Source organism: Anoplolepis gracilipes, chromosome 2, assembly GCF_047496725.1.
Source record: "Anoplolepis gracilipes chromosome 2, ASM4749672v1, whole genome shotgun sequence".
Taxonomy (NCBI): Eukaryota; Metazoa; Arthropoda; class Insecta; order Hymenoptera; family Formicidae; genus Anoplolepis; species Anoplolepis gracilipes.
In genome coordinates this window covers 3,991,871-4,018,828 of record NC_132971.1, presented here as the reverse complement: position 1 = coordinate 4,018,828, position 26,958 = coordinate 3,991,871, and the positions used below count along the sequence as shown (strand labels likewise).

General features: G+C 37.9%; 3 protein-coding genes across 5 annotated transcripts; 2 read left to right on the top strand and 1 right to left on the bottom strand.

The window, feature by feature from the left end:
* Nucleotides 1-6,385: 6,385 nt before the first annotated feature.
* Ato (atonal) lies at nucleotides 6,386-7,367 on the top strand. The gene has a single exon (XM_072886991.1). It carries the CDS (start codon nucleotides 6,386-6,388, stop codon nucleotides 7,238-7,240), a length of 855 nt encoding a protein of 284 aa, XP_072743092.1. The 3' UTR covers nucleotides 7,241-7,367.
* A 5,072-nt stretch (nucleotides 7,368-12,439) lies between these two features.
* LOC140676360 (uncharacterized) lies at nucleotides 12,440-26,419 on the bottom strand. Of its 3 annotated transcripts, none has more exons than XM_072911326.1 (14): nucleotides 25,163-26,419; nucleotides 24,019-25,065; nucleotides 23,396-23,553; nucleotides 22,437-22,712; nucleotides 21,923-22,079; nucleotides 19,085-19,479; nucleotides 18,409-18,722; nucleotides 17,947-18,182; nucleotides 17,669-17,842; nucleotides 16,614-17,169; nucleotides 16,470-16,549; nucleotides 16,242-16,321; nucleotides 15,736-15,991; nucleotides 12,440-15,619 (listed from the first exon to the last, which is right to left on the bottom strand). In XM_072911326.1, exons 1-14 carry the CDS (start codon nucleotides 25,230-25,232, stop codon nucleotides 13,578-13,580), a joined length of 5,841 nt encoding a protein of 1,946 aa, XP_072767427.1. In that variant the 5' UTR covers nucleotides 25,233-26,419; the 3' UTR covers nucleotides 12,440-13,577. The 3 variants fall into 3 exon arrangements, with proteins under 3 accessions (XP_072767427.1, XP_072767428.1, XP_072767429.1); XM_072911327.1 differs by having other exon boundaries at nucleotides 16,614-17,157; XM_072911328.1 differs by having other exon boundaries at nucleotides 19,085-19,419.
* LOC140676361 (uncharacterized) lies at nucleotides 20,148-21,292 on the top strand. Its single transcript, XM_072911329.1, has 2 exons — nucleotides 20,148-20,384; nucleotides 20,642-21,292. The coding sequence occupies exons 1-2, from the start codon at nucleotides 20,148-20,150 to the stop codon at nucleotides 21,290-21,292; spliced, it is 888 nt and encodes a 295-aa protein (XP_072767430.1).
* Nucleotides 26,420-26,958: the final 539 nt, after the last annotated feature.

The window sequence follows — 26,958 nt, the reverse complement described above, 5'->3', positions numbered from 1 at the left end:
ATATTTAAGATACTCGAAAATCTAATTACGTTTCACTGCTTTTATAAATTTAATATAAAATTTCAATAAATTTTAAATCTTATTATTTCATTATATATTAATGATATATAATAAAGCTACATATTATATCATTCCATTTAAGTAAATTTCTTATATTTCTTATTTAAATTTGTTTATGTAACTGATTTACATTTGATGTGATTGATTTAACTTTTTATACCAATTATATACGACGTTCGGAAAATTCTTGCGCTTCACCACGGCGGAAAATTCGTCAGATCGTCCGCCATCGTAATCATCAGCAACGTGTAGCAAGTCGGGTAACCCCTTCATTTCTAAACCATGATAAACTAGCGCTCGCCTACGGGCCGGGAATTTGCCTCTATGATTTATGCTAATGCGTCAGACCTACCCCAAAGCAACCTTAACTAAACGCTCTATTAGGCTTAAGTTAATTACGACTACCTTCCTGCGGCGGGCCGCCCCGACGCGCCGATCGTTACCATATTACAATACATATATATTACGCCCGATTAACGACGCCAGCGCGCGTTTCATGAATGTTAAAAAACATAAGGGTGGTCAGGGTGGCAATTGCAAGTGACCCCGCTTTCTTTCCGGCTTCTATATCATTCGTAGAGGCCGAGAAGAATATCATTTTCCTTTATTGCATCTTTTGTTTCCCCATCGTCTGCTCTCCCTCGTATCCGTTCCTCCCTCCGTCGTCGGCGTGCGTGAGTTTTCCTTTAATCATGCGTACCTAATATACACGTGATTACCTTAGCAATGACTCTTATCTTGAACTCGTCTCTTGCATATGAAGTGTAGATTGACCTCGTATTTATAAATACTGGAATTTCAAGATAATATGAAATAAGCGCGTTTTAATATATGTAATTAAATAAGTAAATGAATATTTTAATATTAAGAGACTTTATTTTTTTATATAGATATACTTATAAGAATCTTTTATTCATTTTTTTCTTACACATAAGTACATAAGAATTTGTTGTAATCAAATAGAAAGCTGATATAATTTTTGAGACATATGAGTTTTTTTTAATTATTTTTTAAAATAAAGAAATCAATCTATGTTTCTATATTTTTTAGTCAAATCGACAAATTTTCAAGATTATAGGCATTAAATACGATTGAAAAACTTGAATCGAGGAATCTAATGGGAGACATTGAATATATACTGCGACGAAAGCGGCATTATTAGAAATTGGACGGATATCGTTAAACGATCCCCGTATTGGATGATCAAGGATAACGACGACCATCAAGAATAGAATTTCGGACAGTGGTTTCTTCCGGACTCAACGAACGATTATAGGACAATAACTTCATTTTACCCCTCAGGGACTATTTTCCCGATGGTTTATGGTCTGATCGCGTCGCGACCGAACGTGCCGCCTAGTGATTTGCGCACACCCCGATATGCCATTTCCGACGTAATCGCTAATTGACCCCTAGATTTCAGAGAAGAAAACAAAGTTGCAAGCGAGGGAGAAGCGGACCTATCCCCACGGTGGCGTTGTTACACATTATCGTCGCGGTCGTCCACCGAAAACGTGAGCTTAGAGCTGCTAGCTGTCGTCAGTTATGGGAAATCGATCTCTTGGGGACCATAAATCGACTTTACGGTTTCGACGAACGCGTGTCTTATGAGATCGTAAAGTTGCTATATTTCTTTACAGATGCGGAGAAAAGTGCGAAAGAATCTCGAAGTAGTACTTCTTTATAAATATTTAAATTAAAATTTTTTTTATTTATTTAATACGAGAACAATGATAAGAAGTTTTTAATTAATTCTTAACGAGCAGCAATATTTTTCAAATTTTTATCTTATAAAATAATAAGAATTATCAAAGATAGATAACATCATGTTAACGAATGGTCGATTGAACTGACAATTCGAAAGCTATATGTGTTATGATCTTTAAAAATATCTATTGAATCAATTAGTAGTTCGAGACGAAGAAATCACCGCGGGCCGAGTGTTCTGCGAGAAATCGTCTTGTTTCGTGTCTTTGTTACGGCTAAGGGGCCTTGTTTGAGGAACGTTTCACGCGCTTGGAAGAATAGTGGAGCACACGTTTCATGTTTAGAATCACAACTGGGCACAACAACACGAGAAAACGAACGGTGGCGGCGGTATGGTAGCAGTTCTCTCGTTGGGACAAAACGAGGAATCTGAAAAGCGGAACCGTATAATACGGTAATTGCATTCCCAGAATCAGCACGGCACGCACTCGCTTAACAAGCCTCTACGATTTTGTTCTGTCTGTCTGGCTCTGCAGACACGAGAGCAGAGCCGAGGGGCAGGCAGCTCGTGGCGGACGACACCCTGCCACCCATCAGCAGATATCATGGTAACTCGTTCGTTAATTAAAAAAAAAAACATACGTATACTAAGAACGCGAGAAATTATTTATTATGACACATGAGATGTTTATCAATATACTGATCAATCTGGAATAATGTTTTTGAACGATATAATTAATAATTATAGTTTTCTCAAGATTTTATATTTTAATATATCTATTTTAAAAAGCTATAATTTTTCCAGTAATTTTCTTAGTATTTAATAAATATTAAATTAGAAAATAAATAAATAATATATGAGTATTTAATAAATATTAAAAGATATACGTATCTCTAATTTTTGAAAACAAGCTTGCGGAATTCATACATAGTTTTTTAAGTTACATTTACTTTTTTAACATTGCGTTTGTAGAATTCAGTAAATACTTAAAGATTAAAAATTTGATCCAGTGAATGAGTTGAAAGTTATGAAGGACGACCATCCGTTTTCTTGGAAGGCAACGATAATGATTTTGGGTTAATTGCTCGCTTTTCGATCTAATAGAGAACATATCTATCAGAGCACGTTGGATTTAATGAATTATTGATGAAACAACGTGAGACCGTAGCGAAGGGAAGGTCAGTTGGTGCGGCGGCGGGAGAGAGGGTCGTGAAGAAGAGGGTGGAATAAAAATGTGGCGTTCCTTCGAATATACCTATCTCAGCCCCGAAAAAATTCCAGTCCAGTCCGCGAAAGCTTACGTCTCTATCTGCGAATGCATATTCATCGGATTACCCCATAAAGGTCGGGAGGATACCCAACACGGGATGGGAAATCTTCGTGGAGGGCCGGCGGAGGGATCGCACCGTCATACGGCGCCCTCATAAATTACCGCTAGTTGCCAGATAACATGTTATTTGCCACCGAGCTCCACAAATGAGTTCACTTTGTATTTAATTACTCGACTCACGCCCAGGGCGTATCCCACCCTGGCGGATCCACCCTGCAGCAGACCGCCTCGCGTGCAGTTTCTCTCTCTCTCTCTCTCTTTGCCATCATTTCTTCTCTCTCCCTCTACATCACTTCTCTCTTCTTCGCCGCGTTGGGATTTGCGCAATCCTCCTTTTAAATTCTACGCTTCTTAATCTTACGCTATTTGTTCTTAAAATGGCTTTTTTTATCTTCTATGATATATAAATAAATTGCGTATTTTATTTTAACGTTTTTAAATTGCGTAATTATTTTAACGTTTTTAAAAATATATTTTTTTTGTATTTTTATATGTATATAATTATAATTATATATTTTTAAATGTGTATTTATATATTATGTGAAATGTATTTTTTATTGTAGTCACACATACATGGTTCTGTGTTTTCAGTTTACCACATTTATATCAAATTGTATAAGCCATGTAATTTCAACTCTTCAGAAAAGCTATTTCTTGATAAATGCGTTATCTTCCGTTCGTTCCGATTGCGTCGGCAAGTTTCTGGCAAGTCGAGAAGTCCAGACGCAACAGAATGAGTGGGTTGAGCGTGCAACGCCGACGTTACGGGCAGGTAGGTAGGTAAAAAGGTAAAAGGTATAGGTGGATAGGGCAAGGGCAGAGGCAGGTAGGCCAGACTTACGCTTCGCCGTCCTAATTATTGGTTCCGCCACAATTCCATCCGTGGAACGAGATGATAATAGATGAAAGCGATCAATTTTTAAATTGCGCCTGATGAACGGAAAAAAAGTGAGAGAATATCGCGCGGGATATTGGAAACCGAAGAAAAATCTCTTCTAGCACCTGGGATCTACATAACGCGAGAAAAAAATTTCCCAAGTGATATTCATCCTCCCTAAATACGTCAATTACATCGATATAGTTCGCTATAGTGTTAATTTCTCATTACGCCGTCTGTTTTTTCTCTTTCATTCTCTGCTTCTTCTAATCATCACATTATCTTTCTAATTTGTTAAACGCTTTTCTACTTGTTCATAATGTCGCATTTTTATTCTAAATGCACTTTTATATCTTTTTATCTTAAATATTAGCTATTATCATTTCTCTTAAAATAACAGATTTTTTTCATTAATTTATTTTTATTAGTTATCATTATTTTACTTGCAATTTATACTTGAAATAAGTTCTATTTTTTTTTGTATGTTTTTAGAGAACTTCAATAAATGCATTTATCTATCTATCTGTCTTTTTGAGATTTTAACAATAGTTCGAAACGCGCGAGACGAAATCGCGCGTCGATTTGCGCGCATTTCGCACATGAACGTTCTCGTTGTAGATACGGAAGGTTTTTAAGTAGAGGGGATTATTCCACTACTTAGGAAGAATTTTTGGGCGGCTGTGAGACGATCTCCGAAATCCAAGACGGCAGGCGCGCTCGGAACGACAGGAGAATGAGACAGAGATCGGGTTGCCACGGACCACCGTGTGTCGCGGTCGCCGCAAACTTTATCCTACCTGTTTTCGCTAATTGAGCGAGTAAAGATGTAACTGGACCTTGCACCCTTAAAGTATTTGCACCTTTTTGCGTAGATACGATCCATTTCTGTTTCAGGAGACAAGACGGCCAAAGCTAGCTCGATTCGTCGATTCTCGATGGATCTCCGAATGCATCGAGAGACGCATTCTAGAAATTTTAACAAAGTATCTTCGGCCATGTGTCATTTTTATTACCATATCGCGTTTAATCAGTCTTTCTTCATAGAAAAGTATTTAAAAATTAAATGTGTGTTAATTCATACCAAAAAAATCATACTTTTCAGTGTGCATATATTACAGTAACAAATTAGATTTATGTTAGTCATGAAAGAGTTATATTAAAATGTAATGTTCTCGCTTTGATGATTTGTTTAGTGTAGATAATTTTGCGATATTTAAAAAAAATTAAAATTGTATATTGTACGAATCAATATACGTCTATTTGCAATTATTTTCATGTCATATCAATATGTCTTCGGATGACATTTCGAGGAAATTGAAAGAATCATTTCTATGACATTTGCATTTTGATATAAATTCCTTAAATAAGTTAAATATTGGATGCACACTTAAATATAATTTGCGTACACAAAGTGATCCAATTACTAATTATATAATACTTTCCACCTGTGCGCTCATAGGCCAAAATTCGCACGCGTGTCCGTTGTATGGTTACAAAGTGTACACTCTCCCTCATACGTGCGTGCACATGTTAACGGCGATTTTCCGGTGTTGCGCTTGGGGAAGCGTAAGAGCATATACAAGGCTATAGAACGAAGTAGCGACTTGACAGCAGGTATCGAGCATTATGACGAGAAAAACAGCCTTCGTCATTGCCATCGTTTTCATTAAACTTTCGCATTTTGCATTTGTATGTACATATAAAATACATATAAAAATGTGCGTATAAAAAAAGCACACAAGAATATATTATTTCACAAATTGAAGAAAAAAATAGAAATTCAGTAATAAATAGTAAACTAAATCTGACTTGCGATTAATTAATTAACGATTGATTCACTCGTTTATAGTGCACATTCTAATGTTTTTAATTTTTTTTAATGCGCTATGACTTTAATGGCTACGCGGTTCCATATGCGAGAGCGTACGTGTACAACGGAGGCGCCGGGCCACCTGTTGCGGCCCCCGCTCGCGTACCCCGACTTGGCCGGTTCCGGGGCCCCGGCTCCTTCGCCTCGAAGTGGGGAGCCGTGCTCGACGGCGATTGGTGACGCGGCACGTGCTACACGAGGGTGCCTCGCTCCGCGAACGCATAAATATCCCGACGCCGTTTCACCCGACTTCAGAACCACCCTGTGGCTTGGCTTGACTCGATATCACGCGTCGATTCGTAAACCTATCATTGCCGATTTCTATCGAGTATCGCGATATCTTGTTCGATCCAACTTCGTCCGAAATAAGGAGACCATCTTTGAGGACGAAGCTGCGGAAGAGGAGAAGAGACTCTCGCGATCGCGGTTATCAAGTGCGATTTCAGTGAAAGGATCTTCGAGCGGGATTAAAAAGGGAGTCGTTTTCACACGCGTGAAATCGTAGCGCGTGCGCGCGTTTCGTTTCGCAGAGATCCTGCTATGGAACTGCAGGAGATGTTTCGTTACGGATACATGTTCCCGCCTCGTGAGGACGAGCCGCTTGCAGCCTGCACGTATCTGGACCTGCCGAATTACGCCAAGACGAACAAGATCGGCCTGCCACCCGTAAGCACCCTCGCCGTGCCGCAGAGTCTCGTCTATGACAGCAGCAACTGTAGCGACGGCTGGCACACGCCAAGTCCCACCGCTAGTCTGCGATCTGTCAGTCCAGCCACAACGTTGTCAATCTCATCGGAACCGGAGACGATCAACAGCACGTCGACGTATCGGCTATTGGGTTCGGTCGGCAAAGATAAGAGGAGCGCGACGATGAAGAGAACCTCGTCGACGATCGGACTGAGCAACGTCGGACACAAGCGAATGCGCGTCAACGCGATGGATCATCTCGTGAGCGAGGAGATAATCAATCTGGACGCTGAGCGAGAGGACGCCGAGGAGACGATGATCCTGGATAACGACAAAACGCAATCCTGTCACGGTAGTGTCGTCAGCAACTCCAGTGGAGGCTTATCCGACAGAATAATGGACGGTGACAGCGAGGAAGATGCGGAGATCAGCGAGGACGGTGTGGATCATTTGGAGAACGTCAACGTTATTTCCGGTGACCGCGATGCGGTCCGCAGACGGGGCAAGTACGTTAATTCAACCATCGTCCGGAAACGCCGACTGGCCGCCAACGCGCGTGAAAGGAGACGAATGCAGAATCTGAATAAGGCCTTCGACAGATTGCGCGCTTATCTGCCATCCCTGGGCAATGATAGACAGTTGTCAAAGTACGAGACGTTGCAAATGGCTCAATCTTACATTACCGCGCTTTACGACCTGCTGCAATGAGGAAATTCGTTTCCCTTTCCGCGATGCCGGAAGTCACTAACTTTATTTAAACTTAAGGTAAAGAGAAGTCGCTCGAATGAGACACATGAATGAGTACGAGATTCGCGAGTTGTGCGACTATATTTGACGCAACTGGACGTAAAACGTCGCCAACATTAACATTACAAACAAGAACGTTATTTGTGAAAATTACTTAATCAGAAAAATAAAAGACAATAGATAAAATCTATAATTTGAAAATTTATAGAATAATTATTTTAATGCAGTAATTTAATATCATGGCATTTGACAAATGTGCCTTCTACAAAATATAAATAATTATTATGCGTATATGTAATAGTAAAGGATAAATTGATAAGAAATTCAAATTTTTTTTCTTTTTTATAGTCAATAATTATTTCGTTAATGAGTATAGTAATGAAATGACTATTGTCTCCGCTGTCTTAAAATTATTTTTGCTAATATCGTTTGCTCTCTCCATTTATTTCACATTATTTTTGATATTCATGCACAACTATTTGTTGTATACTCATGAAAATTGTACAAATATATTGGAAAATGTAATAATTGCCGACATGTGATCTCGTATAAAATATTTTTTAGCGATATATGTGTAAATAGATCATGTAAATTTTGTATTATAGCCCGTTATAAGAGTTAGTTAATCTTAAGCACTGTATCATATCGCCCGCTGAATTGTGTATACTATAATTTATTTTTGATACGACAATTAACTACGTATTCTTTGCGAGACTGAAATGCGATGTATTTTTTTTACAGAATAAAATTATTTTACAGTAACTTGCTATATAATCTGTCCATCCGTGATATAATATCATACCTCGAAACTTTTAAGTATCTCTCTACACAATTACAAAAATATGTATTTAGTATTTATACACATATAACTTCAAATTTTTTATTAAAACACTCCGTCCTTTTAAACATTGTTGCGACGATAAGTTAGATGAACATCCTTTTCTCAAAGTTTCCGATCATTTATCGTCATCATTTTTTATCATCATGTGCATTTATCAAATTTACTTTTCGTTGCGTACATACGCAACTCCTTGAAGTAATAAGAATTTGTTAGTCGAAGTCGGTGGATGGTTGAATAGATATCCATTAAAGAAGCGAAAGAGAGAGAAAGACGAGCAGCACCGTCATCGGTGGTCCGTTCGTTATACGAAACCCGCGCGACGCAGCGGTGCTCGGTTTCATCGCAATTTGAGAAGAACCTCCAGACTTCTTTCCTTCGGCGACGATTCCTTTCTCTCTTCTTTCCTTCTCGTTTCTTTCTCGTTTCTCGAATCTTATACATCTTCGTCCAATTTCTTTGATAATTGCTAAATAAAATTTAGTAATTATTTTACTAATGTATTTACGTATTTAGAATTAATTCGAAAAATTAAAAAAAGTCTTTAATAAAACTCAGAACGACAATTATTATGTAATAAGTGACATTTCTCTCGGTGTAAAAAAATTTTTGTTATGAATGTTGTATAATTAATGACTATATAATTAATGACTATATAAGTAATGAGTATATAAGTAACGACTTGTTACGAAAAGAGTAAAGGATAGTGATATGATATAACGAGTTGTCAGTGAGAGTACTTATTAAGATTGCACATATATATTGGCTTCTGACATTTTTTCTTTATTTCATTTGTAATTATTGTTCTCATTGTCAGCAAATTTTGGCATAGCATACATTTCGGTTTCTTTCGGAGTAAAAGACGCATGATTTTCCAGAACACTTAAAAAATCTTTCAGAATTATGAAGCTAACTATTTAATTGAATTATAATAACATGCCTTTTTTCGTCATTTGCCAAGTTGAATGCAATTAATAAATGTAATAATCAAAATTAATACGCGCAGCAGAGCTTTATGTAATCACAATAGAATAGATAAGAAGAAGTGTGATTTATTTTATTATCATGAGAAGCTATTTCTCTAAATTTTATATATGACTGTGAGCTTCCAGATGCCACAGAAGTTAAATAAATATGACATTCTTTGAGGCAATGACGAAGGAAGAAGTGCGGCATCTAAATAAATACTGTCTATAAGAATCATAAACCATGTTCCCTCCTGTGTTCCAGTGACAATAGAGTACAGTGAGGCCTTCGCCCTTTTGCATTTAGCGTTGTTTAGGGATAAAACAAACTACCACGTGCAAACCGTCAGGTTCACGAGTATTCTTTTCAACCAGAACGGCGAGAAAAGTAGATCCCAAGTGCTAACTTGTATAACAACATCCCGATCTTTCTCGAAGAATTGCATATTACGTTACCAATCGTTGTATCACGTTGCCGGCAATAAAAATATTTTTTAATATCTCGCATATATATATATATATATATATATATATATATATATATATATAGATATACAAATATATATACATTTTTTGTCAGTAAATTAAAAGAATCTTAGGTAATTAGATATTATTTTTAATAGTTTGATCATATACATGTATCAAATTTATTTTTTTTTAATTTGGAAAATATCAAAAACTTTTAATTAATATTATATTATTTTAAATTAATATTATTAATATATTTTGCGTAAAATTTTAGAAAAATCTAATGAATCAATAAATTATCAATTAATATCTATAGAAAACTGATTCTCCAACATGTGTATTATGTGTGTGTCACGTGGCACTTGACTTTTCCTTGCGCCCGGCATCAGGAGAAGATCAAACTACCGTAAGTGATTGTCGCAAAGTACCGATCTGAGATCCGCGTAGTCGGATCTAACCGCGAAGATCTTCACATAGTATAAAGATGAAATACCAAAGGATCCGAGGATCGTTGTAGGAGAGGGAGAGACAGGCCGATGGGGCTCTTTTGGACGAGAGAACGTAAATATTTCCCGAGGCGATTAATTCTACCGAGTCGACTAACCACCTTCGCTCTGTCAGCAGGCTCCGTTTCTGACAAAGAGGAGTCCGGCTGCAGTGCAGTGGCTACTTTCGCGATCTGGCGGGAAGGATTGCATTGGCAGGAGAGGAGAGGAAAGGGGAGGGATAAAAGGATAAATGCCGCCGTGTCGTTGTCTCTGATCTTGGAGATTGCTTTATTTGAGAAACGGTCTAACGCGCGTACGCATACGCAGCCGAATATTTCAGTCCCCGATGCTACTGCATCGCTCGAGATCGGGCGAGGATGAAGGGGGTAACGTAACGCATTATAAGCATCGGGATAATGCAATCTCGCGACCGGATCGAGCGATAACTGCGATCGGTCGGTCGAAATTTGTCGGTGGTAGCCGCGCATTCAACAGCCCGCGTCCACAGCACCTGTACTTTCTCGTCGTCGTCGTCGTCGTCGTCGTTCTCATCCTCGTATCCCTCTTCTTCGCAGGCAAAGTCAAGAACGAACTGAATGATAATTTATAAACGAGAAGAGACGTATACCGGAATCACGATGGCGGAAATACATGTTTTTTATGTCAAGATTCGGACAGCGCGGGATAGTTTCTTAAATCATTTTATGTTTATTTTAATTAAAGACTTTAGAAAGGAAATTTCTCTTTTGGGTTTTGTTTTTCAAAAAACTAAAAAAGATTTCCATTTTCGGCCACTCTAATACAATTGGAGATGTTGTTTTCAAAGACACTTATAAAAAGTAGTTTTAATTCACTCTCACCAATAATATTTTCAAAATCTAATTCCGAGAGTTTCAATTTAAAACTGTAAATATTCATGTCAAAATGTAAATTTAAATATATTGCATACTACTCACAAAACTTCCTTATATATTCATATTTTAAATTAAGTGCATTATTTGATCTAATAAGCTTTTAATTTTTTCAGAATATTTTCTATATAACTTTATAAAAAAATAACTTTATAAAATTGAATAATTAGTTAATATGAATATTTTCAATGGGTATTTCATTGGAGGGGCATATGGCAAAACGAATTCAGTCACATGAGGAAGACAAACAGTGTATGCGTCTACTTATGCACCCGTCGCATGCGAAACTACTCGGAGCGTGGACTGCGATCATATAATAAATCAGTCCCTTTTCACTCGCGCGATCAACGTACCTTCCTTCGTTCAAATTCGAGTCTGTTGTATAATGCATTCGATAAACTCGTTCGAGAGCTTGTTCCGAGACAAAAAAAATATTTATTTTACAAAAAAACGCAATGAAATGAGAGAAAATAAATATCTCAATCGCAGGCAAAAGTCACGGTCAGCGATTCGTTCTATAAATACAAACATGATTTCGCTTGAAATTTCTAATACATGTATAAAAAAGATATATCGATTGAAACGTAATTCTTCTTCATTATTTAATCTCGGGATCGCACATACATATAAGGGTATTTCAAAATATTACTGAATACGTATATAGTTCCAGCCAGGTGGTCTGACGGAAGTCGATCGCGGGCATTGTCTAAGAAGAATGGAGAAAAGATCCGGAGCGATGTTTCGTATACGATCATCGCGGTCCCACGACATTAATATCTTCTCGACGCGCCTGCATGCGTGCTCCCGCGCAAGCTTCCGGATTATAGCAGGTAGACGGACAGTTCGATCCTGGAGAAGGCAACGAGCAACACGACCACCCATTGTGCCGCGCGTCAATGATCCTATGTGTTTCGCGCGTCTCGGATCGTAAATCGGCGAAGGATCCTGTACCTGCGCGAACATTTTTCCCAACACGCTAGCCATGTACTCAGTCTCGCCCTAGAAGATACAATATCTTGTGGTTTTCTTAATGGTCTCCGATTATCTCTAAATGTTGAAGGAAACCATACGGATAAACTGTCTTATTATTTAAAAAAAAAAGTATTTTTGCAGTGAATATGCTTTTGTTTTCAAATATTGTGTAATTAAAAAATTCATTTTTTATAGCAAAATTATTTTATAAATTCTTATATTAAGTTCACTTTTTAAAAAATCTATAATTCAACGATCAAAATTAGGACGAGAACCTACTTATAATTTTACTATATATTTTTATATATAAAAATATATTTAAATATATATATATTTGCGTATTCTGATACATATTTGAATATATTGTTTTATTACTTTAAATATATTTTTATGCTAGACTTCATATGAAATTATATTAAGTTAAATTCTTTTTTTAAATTTTGTCGTGAATTATAAATAATTTAAAATGAACTTAAAAAACATAACTGTTTTATAAATAGATATATGTTTATATTATTATAGATATCATATGGAGCAATAAATATTTCGTCACAATACGCGGAAGAAAATTGAACATATTACATTTATTAGAGGGAGAAATTGAAGCTCGATAGAACATAAACGCGAGTTTTGCATCCCTCGAGATCCCGAGGGATATCGTTTCGTCGGAGATCAACATCCTTCCCATGGCACTCTCGTCGTCAATCGACGTTACGCTATATACAATGAGCGCGCTGAAAGCAAGTCGCTGACGCCGGTCGAGCGGTTTGTTTGCACGATCGTTTCGAGGCCGATTGAAATCCGCTTAAATGCGATCGAGCGACGGTTCGACGATCCTCGCTCCGTTCAATGAGGAAAGGTCTTTCGGTCGGAACCAGGCGGGCGGAACGCACGTGAGATGACGAAAGGGATGAGGGAGAGAATCGAGTCGTGGCGACTTCGGGGAGGCACGCGCTCGTGACACGCGCACGTTCTCTCTCCCTTCGCCACTCGAGAGATCGCCCCGGGGACATTAATCCCGTTTAATCAAACACCGGCCGGACCCGTAACCATTCGTCATTGTGTTTGCCATTCGTTGAGAGCGGGGACATGGTGTTTGCGCGAGTATTGTTAAAAAAAAAAAGCACGACTTAGCGTAATCTATCTCGAAGTCGCGTTTCTTTCAAAGAATCTACTTGCGAGTTTCTCTTAGTAATAATTTTATACAGAGATTTGCATTTATGTACATGGATAAAAATAAAAATGATAAGAAGATGTAAAATTGTATTAATTTTTTTCTAAACTTGTTTTTTATTTTAATTTCACGATTATTTCATAATAAATCATGTCATAGATATAAAAATCGTGCCTTGTTATCTATTAATAAGTCTGGAAGCGTGATTTGCGAGAAATTGTTTAGTTTCAATTGCTTATCTATTTATTATTAGCGCTTTTAGATTTTTGTTAATGAATAAATTAATTGAAGCATATCAATATTTAACTTAATGAAAGAGAACAAAACTTGTCTATTACTTATCTATTACTAAGATTATCCTCTCGTTGCTGCAAGACCGAAATAAACTTAAAAAATAAATTTTTAAAAATTCACAGATACACTCGGAATATTACGTAAACAATATTTTGACTAAAACTTTGTTTATGTATATGCTTATTGTTTTAGGAAGAGTCACCTGAATGATCATCATCCTCATCTTTATTTTTTGCAACCGAATCTTTTTCAGATTCCCGTTCGTTGCTTCGTCGATTCTCGGGATCGCCACGCATGTCGATTAACAAACTCTGCCTGCACAATGTCGAAATCGTGCTCATGCTGCCACCGTCGACGTTCCTGGAGCGAATCAAGCGCGACAGCCTCAGCTTGCCGACGATCTTCGCCAGCGGCCCCGAGGACTCGCGACGCTTCGCGATTGTCCTCGGCAAGGACTCACATCCGCGATCGGTCGTGACTAACCGGCCAACTGTATTGGGATCCACGTTGATCATACTAGCACTAGCTGATTTTACCAGCGATTCCGATCGGACACCAGCATCGATCGCTAGATCTTTCTCCTGGCACGCATCGACTCTGTTCTCGCTTAAAGAAGCGACTTCATCTTGCACGGTCAGTGACGCCATTTCCGTTCCACTTCCTGCGTTTTCTGTCTCTTCGAACTTTGCAGGAATCACCGTAATCTCATTCGCCTTTAACGTTTCAGTCGATGCCTGAGTAGACGTCATCGTTGGACGTCTCCAAAGATCCGCAGCTTCCGTCGATTCCATCATGGAGCGACAGAAAGGACCGCCTCGACGTGACAGGAAGCTTTCTTTGGCGCGACGTATCTTAGAAGAACGCGATTCCGGACTGCTCGTTATGAGAGGTTCTGCTACAGTCGCTTGGCCTTCCCTTCTCTCCGCAGCATCCGAAAGTATTCTAAGCTTGTGCATCAAATCGGATGATACCACTTCGCATTTCGTATGATTATCATTCTGCTGCCTCGCTTCCTCCTGCCTTTGGCTGAATTGGATCTCTCCTTGCTTCCTTTCGTCTTGCTTTCGATTGAATCTTCCTTCGTCCCGCTTTCTTTCAAAATTTACTTCATTACACTTGACTTTACCGCGTTCTTCATTATTTTGCGTTTGATTACACCGGTCCTGCTCGATCGAGGTTTTTCTTGATCGGTCTGATCGTTCAGAAACTCGTGTAGAAGTCGTCCCGAACGAACACATATTTACATCAGTTGGTGATAACAACTTTTCCTCAGTTAGTCGATTGTTGATTTTTTTATTATTCACGCTATTCTCCTCGAAGGGCAAATTTTTTTGCTGTACTGCTATTACGTCTTCTATTTTGCTCCCTGAGCTCCTTCTGGACTCTGCTTCGAACGGACTCTCATTCTCCTTTGAGGTGGAACGTAGAGGCCACGGTAAGGACAACGATACGCGTAATAAAGCGTCTTGTCGACACAGTTTGGGCGACGTCGATCTCGATTTGCTTTTAGACTTTGACGAACGTCGAAGTCGACCATCGATGGAACCATCACTCTCCTTTCTCGAAGATGCTCGGTCTTCCGAGCGACGAAACGGGCCAAATATCATGCGTTTTGTCTTGATGAAAACGTTCCTGGGGGAAGAACTGTCCTTTTTGATGCAATCAATCTGGTTGTCGCGAGTCGCGATTTTCGTAGACGGATTACAATCGCTCGGTCGATTCTCGATGACTTCATCCGGCCGATCCAAGCTTGCGAAACGATTTCGGATTCTGTCCGTATTTTTTATTCCATTTTCCGTGCTCGCCGTGGGAACAATTATTTTGTTCATTGTCTCCTCGTTGATCAGAATTTTTTCCAAACAGCGCGCTTCGCTGTCTCTGGAGACTGTTATCGGTACAGTACGAATGGTGGAATTGGTCAACAGGCTTTTCGAAGTTTCCGAAAGGCTAGATCTTTCCATTGCTATTAATTTTGATGACAAAAGATTTTCTTTTACGCAGTTATTTCTGTTGTCACAAGAGGAACCGCGCACTTCTTCGTGACAATCGACCGGTTCGTACAAATGATTGTTCATCGTATCGCCGCACGTGTCTGTTTTAAATGTGAGAATTTCGTAATGTCGATCGACATCGGTCTGCAGCTCGGGAGAACTGCAGTTCTCGTAATGTGCTGAAGTCTCATTTTCAATATTAAGATCGCGGCAGGATTCCGACATATCTTTGTTATCGTCTGTCAAAAAGAATTATTATAATAAAATGTTTATGCAAAAAAAGACAAATATAAAGTAAATGGCTAAACAATAAAAATATAGATTAAGATTACAGAAGAATAAAATAACATTTTACCTAAGTTTGAATTCGATAATTTCGATACAGGTTCCATTGAATCGTGGCAATCTGAAGATGATATCGTTCTTGCCAATTGATAAGTGCAAAAATCTGTGCTGAGAATTATTTTTTCTTTTTTGGCTTCTTTGTCGTACTTGTCATCTCGAAGGTCCTCTGTATCGCTCGTCCGTCCATTATTTTTTGATGACTCGTCTGCTAAATCCTCGATCTTTCTCGTCTCATTCATCTCCTTGGTCCACGTGTGCGGCGAGTCCTGGTTGTACCGACAGGACGCTAATTTCAATTGCGCTATGATAAAACTTACTTTTCCAAAAAGTTTGAGCTTCAACACAATGATTCGAGTATCTGACGCAATTTTAATGATTACTAAGGAGTATTTTTTATAAATAACTTATAACTCCTTTTTTATTACACGTTTATGCTATGAAAAATATTAAAACTAGATAAATAATAATGTGTACGAAATCAATACGTTAAAGCAAAATTAAATTATCCAAATGTACCATTAATTCTTCCGCATTCCAGGTCGTCGATGTAGTTTCGATATTATTCGCAAAGTATCCAGATTCGGGGTTGTCATTTTCTGAAACACCAGACAAATAGAGGAAAAGTAAAATAACTCACCATTTACAAGATATTATAAAACTTAAAAAATAAAAAAAATAATTCTAGTAATGAAATATTTAATCTAGTATCTAAAAAAATTAATATATACGCGAGAAATGCCTTACCGAAAGAAGACTCTTGTTTCTTCGTATCGTTTTTACTCTCGCAGATCGACGTAAGAGGCAATTCAAGTGCAATCGAATCTCTGAAAATGTATCACTGTAATTATGAAAAAAGCGATAATTTTCTAGAGAAATAATCCGATTTACCTATTCGTTTCATCGCACGACTCGTCCCAAGTATCTCGACTCCATCCAATCGATTGGTCGGATTTTACAGAGCCACCGAAATCTAAGCTCGAACAAGGTGTTTTCTCGGTCCAGCCCTGATTTTCTTCGTTATCTTCCTTGCACGATGACTCCCAACTCGGTTTATCTTCGTCCAAAAATGTCGGTTTCTTGCGCCAGTCCTCGGATAGCAAACAGCGTTCCGGACTCGGACTGTTCTCGCTCGAGCGAGCTTCCGGACCGATCCACTTTCTGCCGTTCCATGATTCGCAATTCTTATCATCCTCGACCTCGACCAAAAACACCGGCGATGGCTCATGGCTGGATGTAACTGTCCCGAGAGGGACAGCGATGCTAGTGGTTTCGCTGGCCGCGACGGAGTACACCGGCGTCTGATGGGGTTGTACTCCGGTCAAAGGACTGGCGGTTTCCTCGATAACGTCTTCGATGTCGACGATCATCGCCTCCGGTTCGGAATCCTCCACTGCCGTGTCCTCCGAGGGGTCCTTGATCCCCTGCGAATTATCTATAACAAAGGCTGTAAATTATTATTACTATTGAATATTCACATGTAATATTTTTCGATAAAGGGTAAAGAATATAATATTAATTGCAAGTATTGGACATATGTAATAATAAAAAAGAAAAAATTACAAAATTATAAGATTTGAAAAAATACAAGTACTAAATGATTAGCAAGAAACGGAAAAATTATTGCAAATTTAAAATGAAGAAGGATTCAACAAACTGTTTAAATTTATATAGAGAAAAATCAATATTGTTAACGTACATGTTGAAAATTACTAATTACATACATAAATTATTTACTAAATAAATTATCAGTAGTTGATAGAAAATTGTCTGTAGCCATAAACTATAATTATAATTTTGACAAAACGTGAACAAATAGATAAAAATAAAATATATTATGAAATCAAATAAGAAAAATAGCCACGGATATAGTGTTTAAAAATAGGATTATAGTATACAAAACTGTTATATTAAAATATTTACTAAATAAATTTTTAAATATTTACTTGAAACTGGCAAAGTGTTCATTCGAGTATCATCTTCGAGCTTGCCCCTAGAGATCAGAGAGTGAAGACTCGTAGATCGACGCACTGTAAACGATTCGTTGCGAAGACTGCTTTCGAAAATGCTGCTGTCGGACTTGGATCTTTTTAGAGTCCAGTGGAATGCACGATTCTTTCCTACGATTTGTATAATTATGACGTCGTCTAATAATATTTTCATAAGTATATTAGTCTGGTTTAGAAAATATTGCGTTTCTCAATAAATAATTATTTAATCTTACCTGTCGTACTTGGTGACTGTGTCAACGTAGCTTCATCCAAATCTTGCGTGAACGGCGTATAACCTGGTCCCAATAGACGGAACGTGGAGGATCTGGGTGATATTCCGCGATATTTCTCCCAATCGTATAATTTCCTCGTGAATTCTCGGGATATACCCTCGAAACGGTAAGATCCGACGGATGTGCGAATCAGCACTTCGTTGCCACAGTTTGCGCCTCGAGACATAGCCATGAATCTTGGAATCAATTAAAAAGCTTAATAATTTACAATTTGCACATTTGCTATTCTTTTTTGGCTTTTATTATTTTTTTATATCTAATAAAATTAATAAAATAAATATATATAATAAGTGAAATAGTATAATAAATATAATAAATTAATAAAGTAATTTTTTATATCTAATAAAAATATTGCATTTAAAAAATATTCTAATATAATTAACATGGTTTGGATTCCTATACCTCGATTCGCCGTCGAAGCAATCATTCAGTTGTCTCGCGTCGCTTTCACGACGTTCCTGGCTGATTCTTTGTCCAAATAGCAACAGCAGCTTTTCTAAAGCGAGAAACTCCGTTTCATCGATGATATCGGATGTGACATGATTCGCCGGTGATTTCGGCGTCTCACTTCGACATGCAGCTTCGCTCATCCTTTTCCAGGTTTCCATTCGCTTAATGAAATCCTCGCAGAGATACTGTTTTCCATCGCTGCCAAAGCTTCCCGTGCTACCGATACTTGCGCAGCTTCCACGCGAACCGATTGAATTCTGATTCTTCTATCATGTAAAAAATTTTTAAAAAAACATTCAGAAATAAATCTCGCAAATTAGAATGAAAAAAGCTGTTACAAAAAAGACATATACTTTCTTCATTTGTGTCTCGCGTCTCTTTATCTTAATTTCATTTTAATTACGAAAGATTCTTTAGTAATTTAAATTCGGTTATAAAGAGTCTCTAAAATCTATTAAATAATTAGAAAACAATTATAATTGACAAAACATTAACATTTTTATATTTAAGAAATAAGTCGTTTCATTTTTTTTGAAAGAATATTTTGTGGACAGTATGGCTTTTTTCCAAGACTCTCAGATCTCAAAGTACTCATAACTTTACACGAGTATTCGCGAGATCAACATACATTATAACACCTGAGCTCGGGCTTCGACGAAGAGGAACGCCAGAGTTGCCAGTCAGTCAACCGTCGACGACTGACGCGTTGCTCGATGGCCGCACCAGATCGTCGGCCCTTCTTCGTTCGCTTCCAATCTTGTAGCTTCTTCCGGAACTCGGGCGCCAGCCGTTCCTCGTTCAACGGCAAACCATCACGAGCGTTTCGTGCGCTTTTCAGGCGCTCCCACTCGACCAGTTTCCGGTGGAACTCAGCGCCGAATTTCTCCCGCAACGCCTGATAATCTCTGCGCGCTTCTCGCTCCCGACAGTGGTTATTGTTGTTGCTGTAGTTGCTGCTGGTACCTGTAACGGTTTTACCGAGATCCTCGACGCTTTCGCTACAGCTGCGAACTCGGCGCGTATCTGCGTTTATAATGAAGATATTTAATGCGACGAGAAGCATGAAATAATAAACATGCAAAAAGAGATAAAGGAATTTTAGATGTGAATTCGTGTGGATATTAGATGCATTTTTCAAGTTTTGAAGTTTGCAGTTAAAGAAAAGCATATACCTGACAAGCTTATGAATTGTGTATAAATGAAAATCTTCATATATTCGAGAATCTTACAATAATTAATAACACTAGAATATTACAAAGCATGCACTACACGCGTGACATTTATTTCCTTACGCCACGTATGAAATAAATTGCAATTAAAATATCCTAAATTAAAAAAAAAATGTTTTCTCAAAGTATGATAATTTATAAAAAATAATAATATTAAATTATTGTAATTTACACAAATATTTTGAAAGGGTAATAAATTAATTGTCACCATACTTGGCTATTGTTTTTCTCTTTTAAAAATTATTGTTAAGACACACGATCATCTTGTTGTCATTTAAACGGCGCAACTTTAGAAAGATAATAGTGCGAGATGCTTCATATATTGTCAAATTCGAACTTCTTAAACTCTTATTCGAAGTTATCTTGTCGACGAAATGCGATCTTTCGATGTGTCTTTTGTTTGTTGATTTTTTAAATTTTATTTTAATGAACAACATGTGACACATGTATATTTCATTCGGCATGTTGCCGCAAAATTTTCAAGTAGGTCGCCAAATTCTAAACAATGTCGCAAAAAATTCAGTCTCCGCTTTTCACTTCAGTAAGAAAATATCAAAAGATGACAAGTTTATTAATTGGTCGAAAAGCAAAATTAATCTAACCCCTGTACAATATCAGGAGAAGTTTAAGCAATGTCCTAAGCCATCGTTTGCGCAACTATGCTGTAAAAAGTTATTCTCCAAGCCCCAACTTAAGAAAGTAAATTGTGAATTATTTAATTTACATTTTCTTTTGTTTTTAAGTTTTTCCGCAAAATTATATAAATAAGTCAAATCCATTGAACACTTCATTAATATCATATCACATTATACAAAACTCTAATGATTTATGTCTAATTATTTGTAAAAATAACTTGTAAAAAAAAAAATCTCTCTTTTAAAAATCAGCTCAAAATATTTAATACACGATAGCTTCCTTTTTTTATTTCAATGTATCTTTATAATGATAAATTTTAGTACGATGCAACAACAGCCAGCGATGATTATTTAAAGGCGCGACAATCTTTGAAATCTCGTATTGAGAATTTAGTGAAATTTGTGGAGGATGAATCGCGATCAATCGCAAGTAATATGGAGAGTAGTTTGAAGAATAGCAAAGTCGCTCGTGAGATACAAATAGAGAAGCTGTTTAGGACGACTTTGGGAAAACTCGACGAACTGATTAAATTGGACGTTTCGTATGGCAGCTGGATGCGAAAGGAGACGTTGCTACTCAACGACGAGATAAGGCGATCTTTCGACGCTCTGGAACGAGCGATCGCTCCAAATGCGAAACGGATAATGCATATGCTGAAGGATCTGCAGAGCAACGTGTCCATATGCGTCGAACGTGCACAGAAGAATCTCGTCACGTGTCGCAAGCACAACGTTCCTTCCAATCTCACGGAATGCGTAAAGAAACAATCGGACGAAGCGACGAAAAGGCTTGACCAAATGAACGAGGAAGTACGTCACAAGCTCAAAGAGATCACGAATTTTCGTGAAACAGTGATGAAGGCACACGAGATGACAGCGCAGGAAGTGACAGAAGTGAACCGCAAAAAAGCAGTTGAATTAGTAAAATACCTGGAGAGATGCATTGGTCAGTTGAAGAGATCGAACAAGTAACGAGAATGGTATGAAACTGAGGAACAAAACACTTAAAATGAGCTATTAAAGAAACTTTAGAAATATAATCGTGAGCAAATTCTAAAAGAAAAAAATGGCAAACAATTTTAAGATTAGATAGAATAACTCAAAAATCTTTTTCTCGGTCTTGTTGTTCCATATGTTTATCTCTACAAAAATAGATGTGCAAAAGAACTATTATCTTATTCATCTTTGTATAACTTTAAATGTTTAATATTTTATTTTTTAGTGTATATATAATATTTTATTTGAAATATTCCATAAAGATTTATATAAATAGGATTTATGGTAAAAATTTGTAATGATGTGATGGATCTATTAAAATCAAGATTCCGAATCTGTAAAATTGCAAAACTTTTACTGATTCTTAATAAAATGTTTCATCAAAATAGGAAGAATATCGTGTAGTAATTCATATTTTTCTGTTTGTTTTCATATAATAATATAATTTTTTTGGTTTGTATAATAAGCGATTCATATGTGTAATAAGCTTTTCTTTCATGTAGATCTTTTTGGATTAGTATAAGTTTTTTTATTAGTACGAAGTTTATACGAAAAATATATATTTATTTAAGCGATATTTTAGGAGGCTTTACATTAAACGCTCACCATCATTCGTAAATGATTGCGCCGCGACCACTCTAACCGGGCTTGGTGGAACGCTGAAGGTGGCGTTTGTCAAAAAAGCACGTCTGACCTTGTTCCATTTCGAATCTTGTTGCTGTATCTTTGGCGCTTGCGTTACCGCTTCCTCGATCGTCGAATGCTGGAACCAAAACGTTATTCTGTACGCGCGAGACGAAGTCTGTGCGATGTAATCATTTGGCAAGAGAAAGCATTTTCGCGGAATTTAGAATGCTTTGTCTTATTTACAGCGCATTCTTTGCAGACTACGTAAAATATGACGTGTCTCATTCAAGTTTCGCGGTGGCATATCTTGAAAGACGTTAAAGACAAGAAGAAAGAAACTTTATTTAATTTTAATGAACATTAGTATGAAATTAGTTTCCCCCAAGTACGACGAATTGGATCTATATTTAAGGCTGACGGAATAGAATTGGAAATACATTATGATTTCGATAGACTCCAACATTAGAGACATGCCAGATGCCACTTGTCCAACCTGTCGTTTAAATTCCCTCGAACTCGACATATCCTGGCGCATCTTGGGATGTTGCGGCGAGCTTCCACCGGAATCTTGTGTACTCGAAGGAAGAGGAGATATCGATTCCGGGGACGATAAGCTTCTGATTTCCTCCTCGTTCGGCGGTATCGTGATCGTCAGGGTCGGCGTCGGTCTCTTCGGGGATACTTCTAGATCTCTCCCACTTCCGTTTGCAACATGCATCGTTGCATCCGCATCCGATATAATGCGAATTAACGGTTTACTGCGATTTACCTATCATTAAGAATAAGCAAGAAGATTAATTTTATGTAATAATAAGCGTATGTAAAATTTTATGTAAAAATTAAAATCTTTTTCTCCTTCACAATTATTATATGAAATAATTATGATTAAATGTATGTAATATATATCAAAAGAGAAAAGAATTTCCATGACGTGAAAGAAGAGGGAACAGAACATATGATATCGTGTTAGATTTGAAGCGCATGTTTTTTTAACTGCAGAGAATGATTTTTTGTTCTCGTTTAAAGAGACTGAAATAATTAATAACGACGTGACATGTGTCGGTGTTACGAGCGTAATTTTAAACGACACAGCCAAAAGACTGTCCTAAAAAGACTCGCGTTTCAGAATGGAACAACGTCCGTTAATGGACACGCTCGCGATGCGTTGATCAAAGAAATTCAACGGGCGCGGCCGTGCGCGGCACGCACGCGTTGCCGCGGATATTTTTAAGTCGACACTTATGTATATGTGTGTTGCGAGAAAGGAATTTCGCGGAGGGTTCTTATTGATGCTGCTCTAACAACGCCGCTAGATGCAATGAAGCAAAGTTGACCGAAAATGTAGAATAAAGTTTACACATTTACGAAGAAAATATATTTCTCGCATATACGCATTATATATTTAAATCACACATGCTGTCCTTTCACGCTTTGATATAAAACATATGTTACCTCACTCGGAGACTCTATGGAACCGGCATTGTCTATTATGGGAGTGTCGCGATCAAGCGATCGAACGTGTCGATCTGGATCGTCTGAATCCTTCTTTCTATCATCTTTCATTAAAGGCAATTGTCGGTCCGGATAGTTTATAATATTTTTACGCGAATCTAGAAAAATGTGTAATTAACATAATTAACATAAATTTTGTTATAGACACATGGATATTTATATGAACAAAATATAGAATATGTTTTTGTATTGTTATACTATATCAAATTTTAATTCATCTAATTGCAAAACAGGTTTATATAAAAATTAAAAATTTTTTTTTTAATATTAAAAATATCTTGTTAATTTTTTGTTAAACAAAAATTTATTTTTAATTAAGTATTATAACTTAAAAAATTAAGATTTGTTAAGAATTATCAATATCTATATTCCAGAGTTTAACGTATAATTCTTCTAAAATTTTCAATTAAATATTATATATAACAATGAAATATTTAAATTAAATATATATATAATAACTGCGTAATTAGTTTTATCTTAAAAGTTTGATCTTGAGATAAATTGTTATCAAATTAATAAGTGATATAAAAAAGTGAATTACAAAATTAAAGATATATTCTCACCATCAAACACCTCCTCGTTGGACGACGACGTAGGCGATACTCTGCCGATCGGCGTAGATGGGCTGGAGACTTCGCTGGTACAGGACGACAGCGTCGGTCCGGTGCTCCAGCTTCCGGCAGTAATCGCATCTGGGATCCTCAGATACTTTGTCGTGGGCGTGGATGCTGTCGTTGACGCGCACGATTCCGCGATGTCCGCGAGATCGTTGGTGCACGCGCGTTCCCATTTGAAGGCCGCCTTCACCCTCGTCCATTTGCTTACTTTCGGGCCACCGTTACGAGGGGTTGCATTCCTCGCAAATGATCCTCGTTTATCCGCCGCCTCGGTCGCCCGCTCCACCAGGTTCGAGGCGAGATTCTGCTCGGCCAGCGCGAGCGATCGACTCCGTTGTCTCGACGACGAGGGCGATCGCACGTTCAAACGTTCGCCCCGTCTCGGCGACGAGGCGTCCCGACAATTCGACAGCATGGCGTCCAACAGCGACTCCGCGAAACCGGTGTCCTCGTCGGTGAAATCGCGGAGCAGCTCCTCCTCATCGTTCGCCAATGCAACTTCCAGTCGCCGGTCGGCATTTTTTTGCACCTTGGCACGCTCCAGTCCTCGGACGCGCCGGAAGAACTTGGAGCTGCGATCGCGTAGTTCGAGGATCTGCTCCGTCAGCGCGCACAGCCGGTCCAGGTGCTCGAACGCTTCCTCGGTGAAGGGAACCGCGTCGCCCCCCATCGCCGAGGTAGTCGAATTCGGCGTGGTATCGTAATCGAACGAGTGGCCTTCGAACGGCGACGTGCCGAGCTCGCCGAGATAAGTCGCGAGATCCTCTTCCTCCTCCTCGAGACCGCGAGACGTCACTCCCGCGCGATCCCGCGCGACCGGCACGCATTGCGGATCCGGGGGCGGGGTCGGAAGTCGAGTATCCTCGGGCTTGTCCTTGACCTTGGCAGCTCCTCTTTGATCTCGCGAGCGGCTCGGTCTGTCGAGCTTCCTCTCGACTTCAAGCGCGCCGGATTCTTCGGTCGGTCGGGCATTGTCCTCCGCCATTGGATTTTCTGGATGAAGAGATTTGAATTACTGCCAGAACGTGACGGCTAATGTTTTTTTAATAAAATTTAACAATTATAAAATTAGGAAATTTAATGCTGTCACCTTTGCTATTCACGTGCACTTGCTGACAAAATGCGGTTGTGGTATTCATAAAAAAATTTGACTCTTGCATCAATTTTCCTGCGTTTTTTTATATTTTTCTAAATTTCCCTACTCTTACTTTCGAAAAAATCATTTTCATTTTGTTGTTTGAAACAAAGTAAAAAGGAAGTCATACATGGAATTTTGATATTGAAATTTGTCTATTTTATGGAGTATGATTAAAGACTTTTTTTATACATATTTCATTGAATTATGCGTATTGAATATTTTTACATAAAAATGTAATTTTACACACACTACATATTCTTTTTATACCACTATTGCTGGCTTTATTTACTCAGTTTACTCGAAGAAATCTAGATATCTTTGTCTGTTCGATAATAATTGCCCCTTGTCGGATTTGTTTGTAGACGTTTCGGTAGATGCAAATACAATGTACAAATTGATGGTGCAAGCAAAGTGTTGCTTCGTTTTATAAACATTCGATCGTATAAATATTATGAAAAGGAAACACGCGTTTCAAATGCGTTCCTCCGACGCACTTTAGCTTCTTGTTACAAGAGGCAGAAAAGAGCATACAAAGGAATCTTAATTCCTCGCTTCATTTATTTACGAAACAATAAAAATTTTTATCATAATTGCACTTTTACGCCTTTATTAGTTTTTATACGATCGTTTCTTTATTTTTTCGTTATTTATTCATTCGTGTGGTTTATTTTCAAATTACCATTGTATAAGATTTGTTGTATTAAATTGTTTGTTTATATGTCCATTTATAAAAATCAGAACTTTCTTCGCTTTAGCGGAGCACAATTTCTTTGTTACGATCCACTCAAATTTCTTTCATCTCACTTTATTCAGATAAAATGATTATATTTCAATTGTTTCCACTCTTAACTTTCACTAAATAAGAATTTATTTAGTCACAGAATATATCTTTTTTTCAATGCAAGCTTAAATCTATTACTTTCCACCACATCCATTCACGTACACCAACGTTGCCAAAGAAGACTCTTTCTTTCAAGCTTCTCCAAGTCGATCACAATTATATTCACGAAAATGAATTAATTTATTTTTATATTCGATTGATTATGCCGCTTGAGAAAATGCAGTAAAATTTTTATACTCGATACAATCGATCGAGATTTATTCTCACGAAATTTGGCCTCGAACGAAGCGACGTGAATCCGCTCGTGTGACCTCGCGAGGTCGCTTCTTCGCGACGAAAGCGAGAAAAGCTCGTCGGAGGCCGCGCGTTTCGAGACTTCGGCGATAGTGCGCGATTATTTTCGGTGACGAGCATTCGCCGTTAGTATATTCATGGATACAATGTGTGTGTGTGTGTATGTGTGTATGTGTATGTGAAGAGGTATATACACACGGGATGCAGAGGCGCGTCGCGACGCCGTCGAGGCGAGAGTCGGGCATGCGCGACTGTTCGCTCGTCCGCGTCGAGCTTTCTTCCTGTTCCCGTCTCGAAAATAGACGGAAAGGCGGCGGGAAGACGCGTCCGTTCGGCCCTTATTTATAAGCGTCGCGGAATGACGCTACCGATCATAAAGCTCGTCATGCTACTTTCGCCGTTACGATACTTTTCAATGCAGAAGCTTAGCAACCGAGAAAGAATATTAGATCTTAAAAATTGTAGATTTATCAGAAAAATGATAGAGAGAATAACAATTATTTTATCTATTCATTAATATACGACAGAATATTAAATGTTGTCTCGAATTTAGCGAATTTTTAAAAAAGGAAAATGCTCGCTTAAAATAAAAATTTATTCATGAAAAATACAA

What these genes read in the sequence shown, in the direction of transcription:
- Ato (XM_072886991.1), top strand. Translation starts at nt 6,386, where the DNA reads ATGGAACTGCAGGAGATGTTTCGTTACGGATACATGTTCCCGCCTCGT.
- LOC140676360 (XM_072911326.1), bottom strand. Translation starts at nt 25,232, where the DNA reads ATGCAAGAGTCAAATTTTTTTATGAATACCACAACCGCATTTTGTCAG. An exon ending in CCGAGCTCAGGTGTTATAAT is followed by an intron (nt 18,723 to 19,084) that starts GTATGTTGATCT and finishes TTTACATGATAG; the next exon opens with AAGAATCAGAATTCAATCGG. An exon ending in TCGTGCGATGAAACGAATAG is followed by an intron (nt 16,550 to 16,613) that starts GTAAATCGGATT and finishes ATACATTTTCAG; the next exon opens with AGATTCGATTGCACTTGAAT.
- LOC140676361 (XM_072911329.1), top strand. Translation starts at nt 20,148, where the DNA reads ATGTTGCCGCAAAATTTTCAAGTAGGTCGCCAAATTCTAAACAATGTC. An exon ending in CCAAGCCCCAACTTAAGAAA is followed by an intron (nt 20,385 to 20,641) that starts GTAAATTGTGAA and finishes GATAAATTTTAG; the next exon opens with TACGATGCAACAACAGCCAG.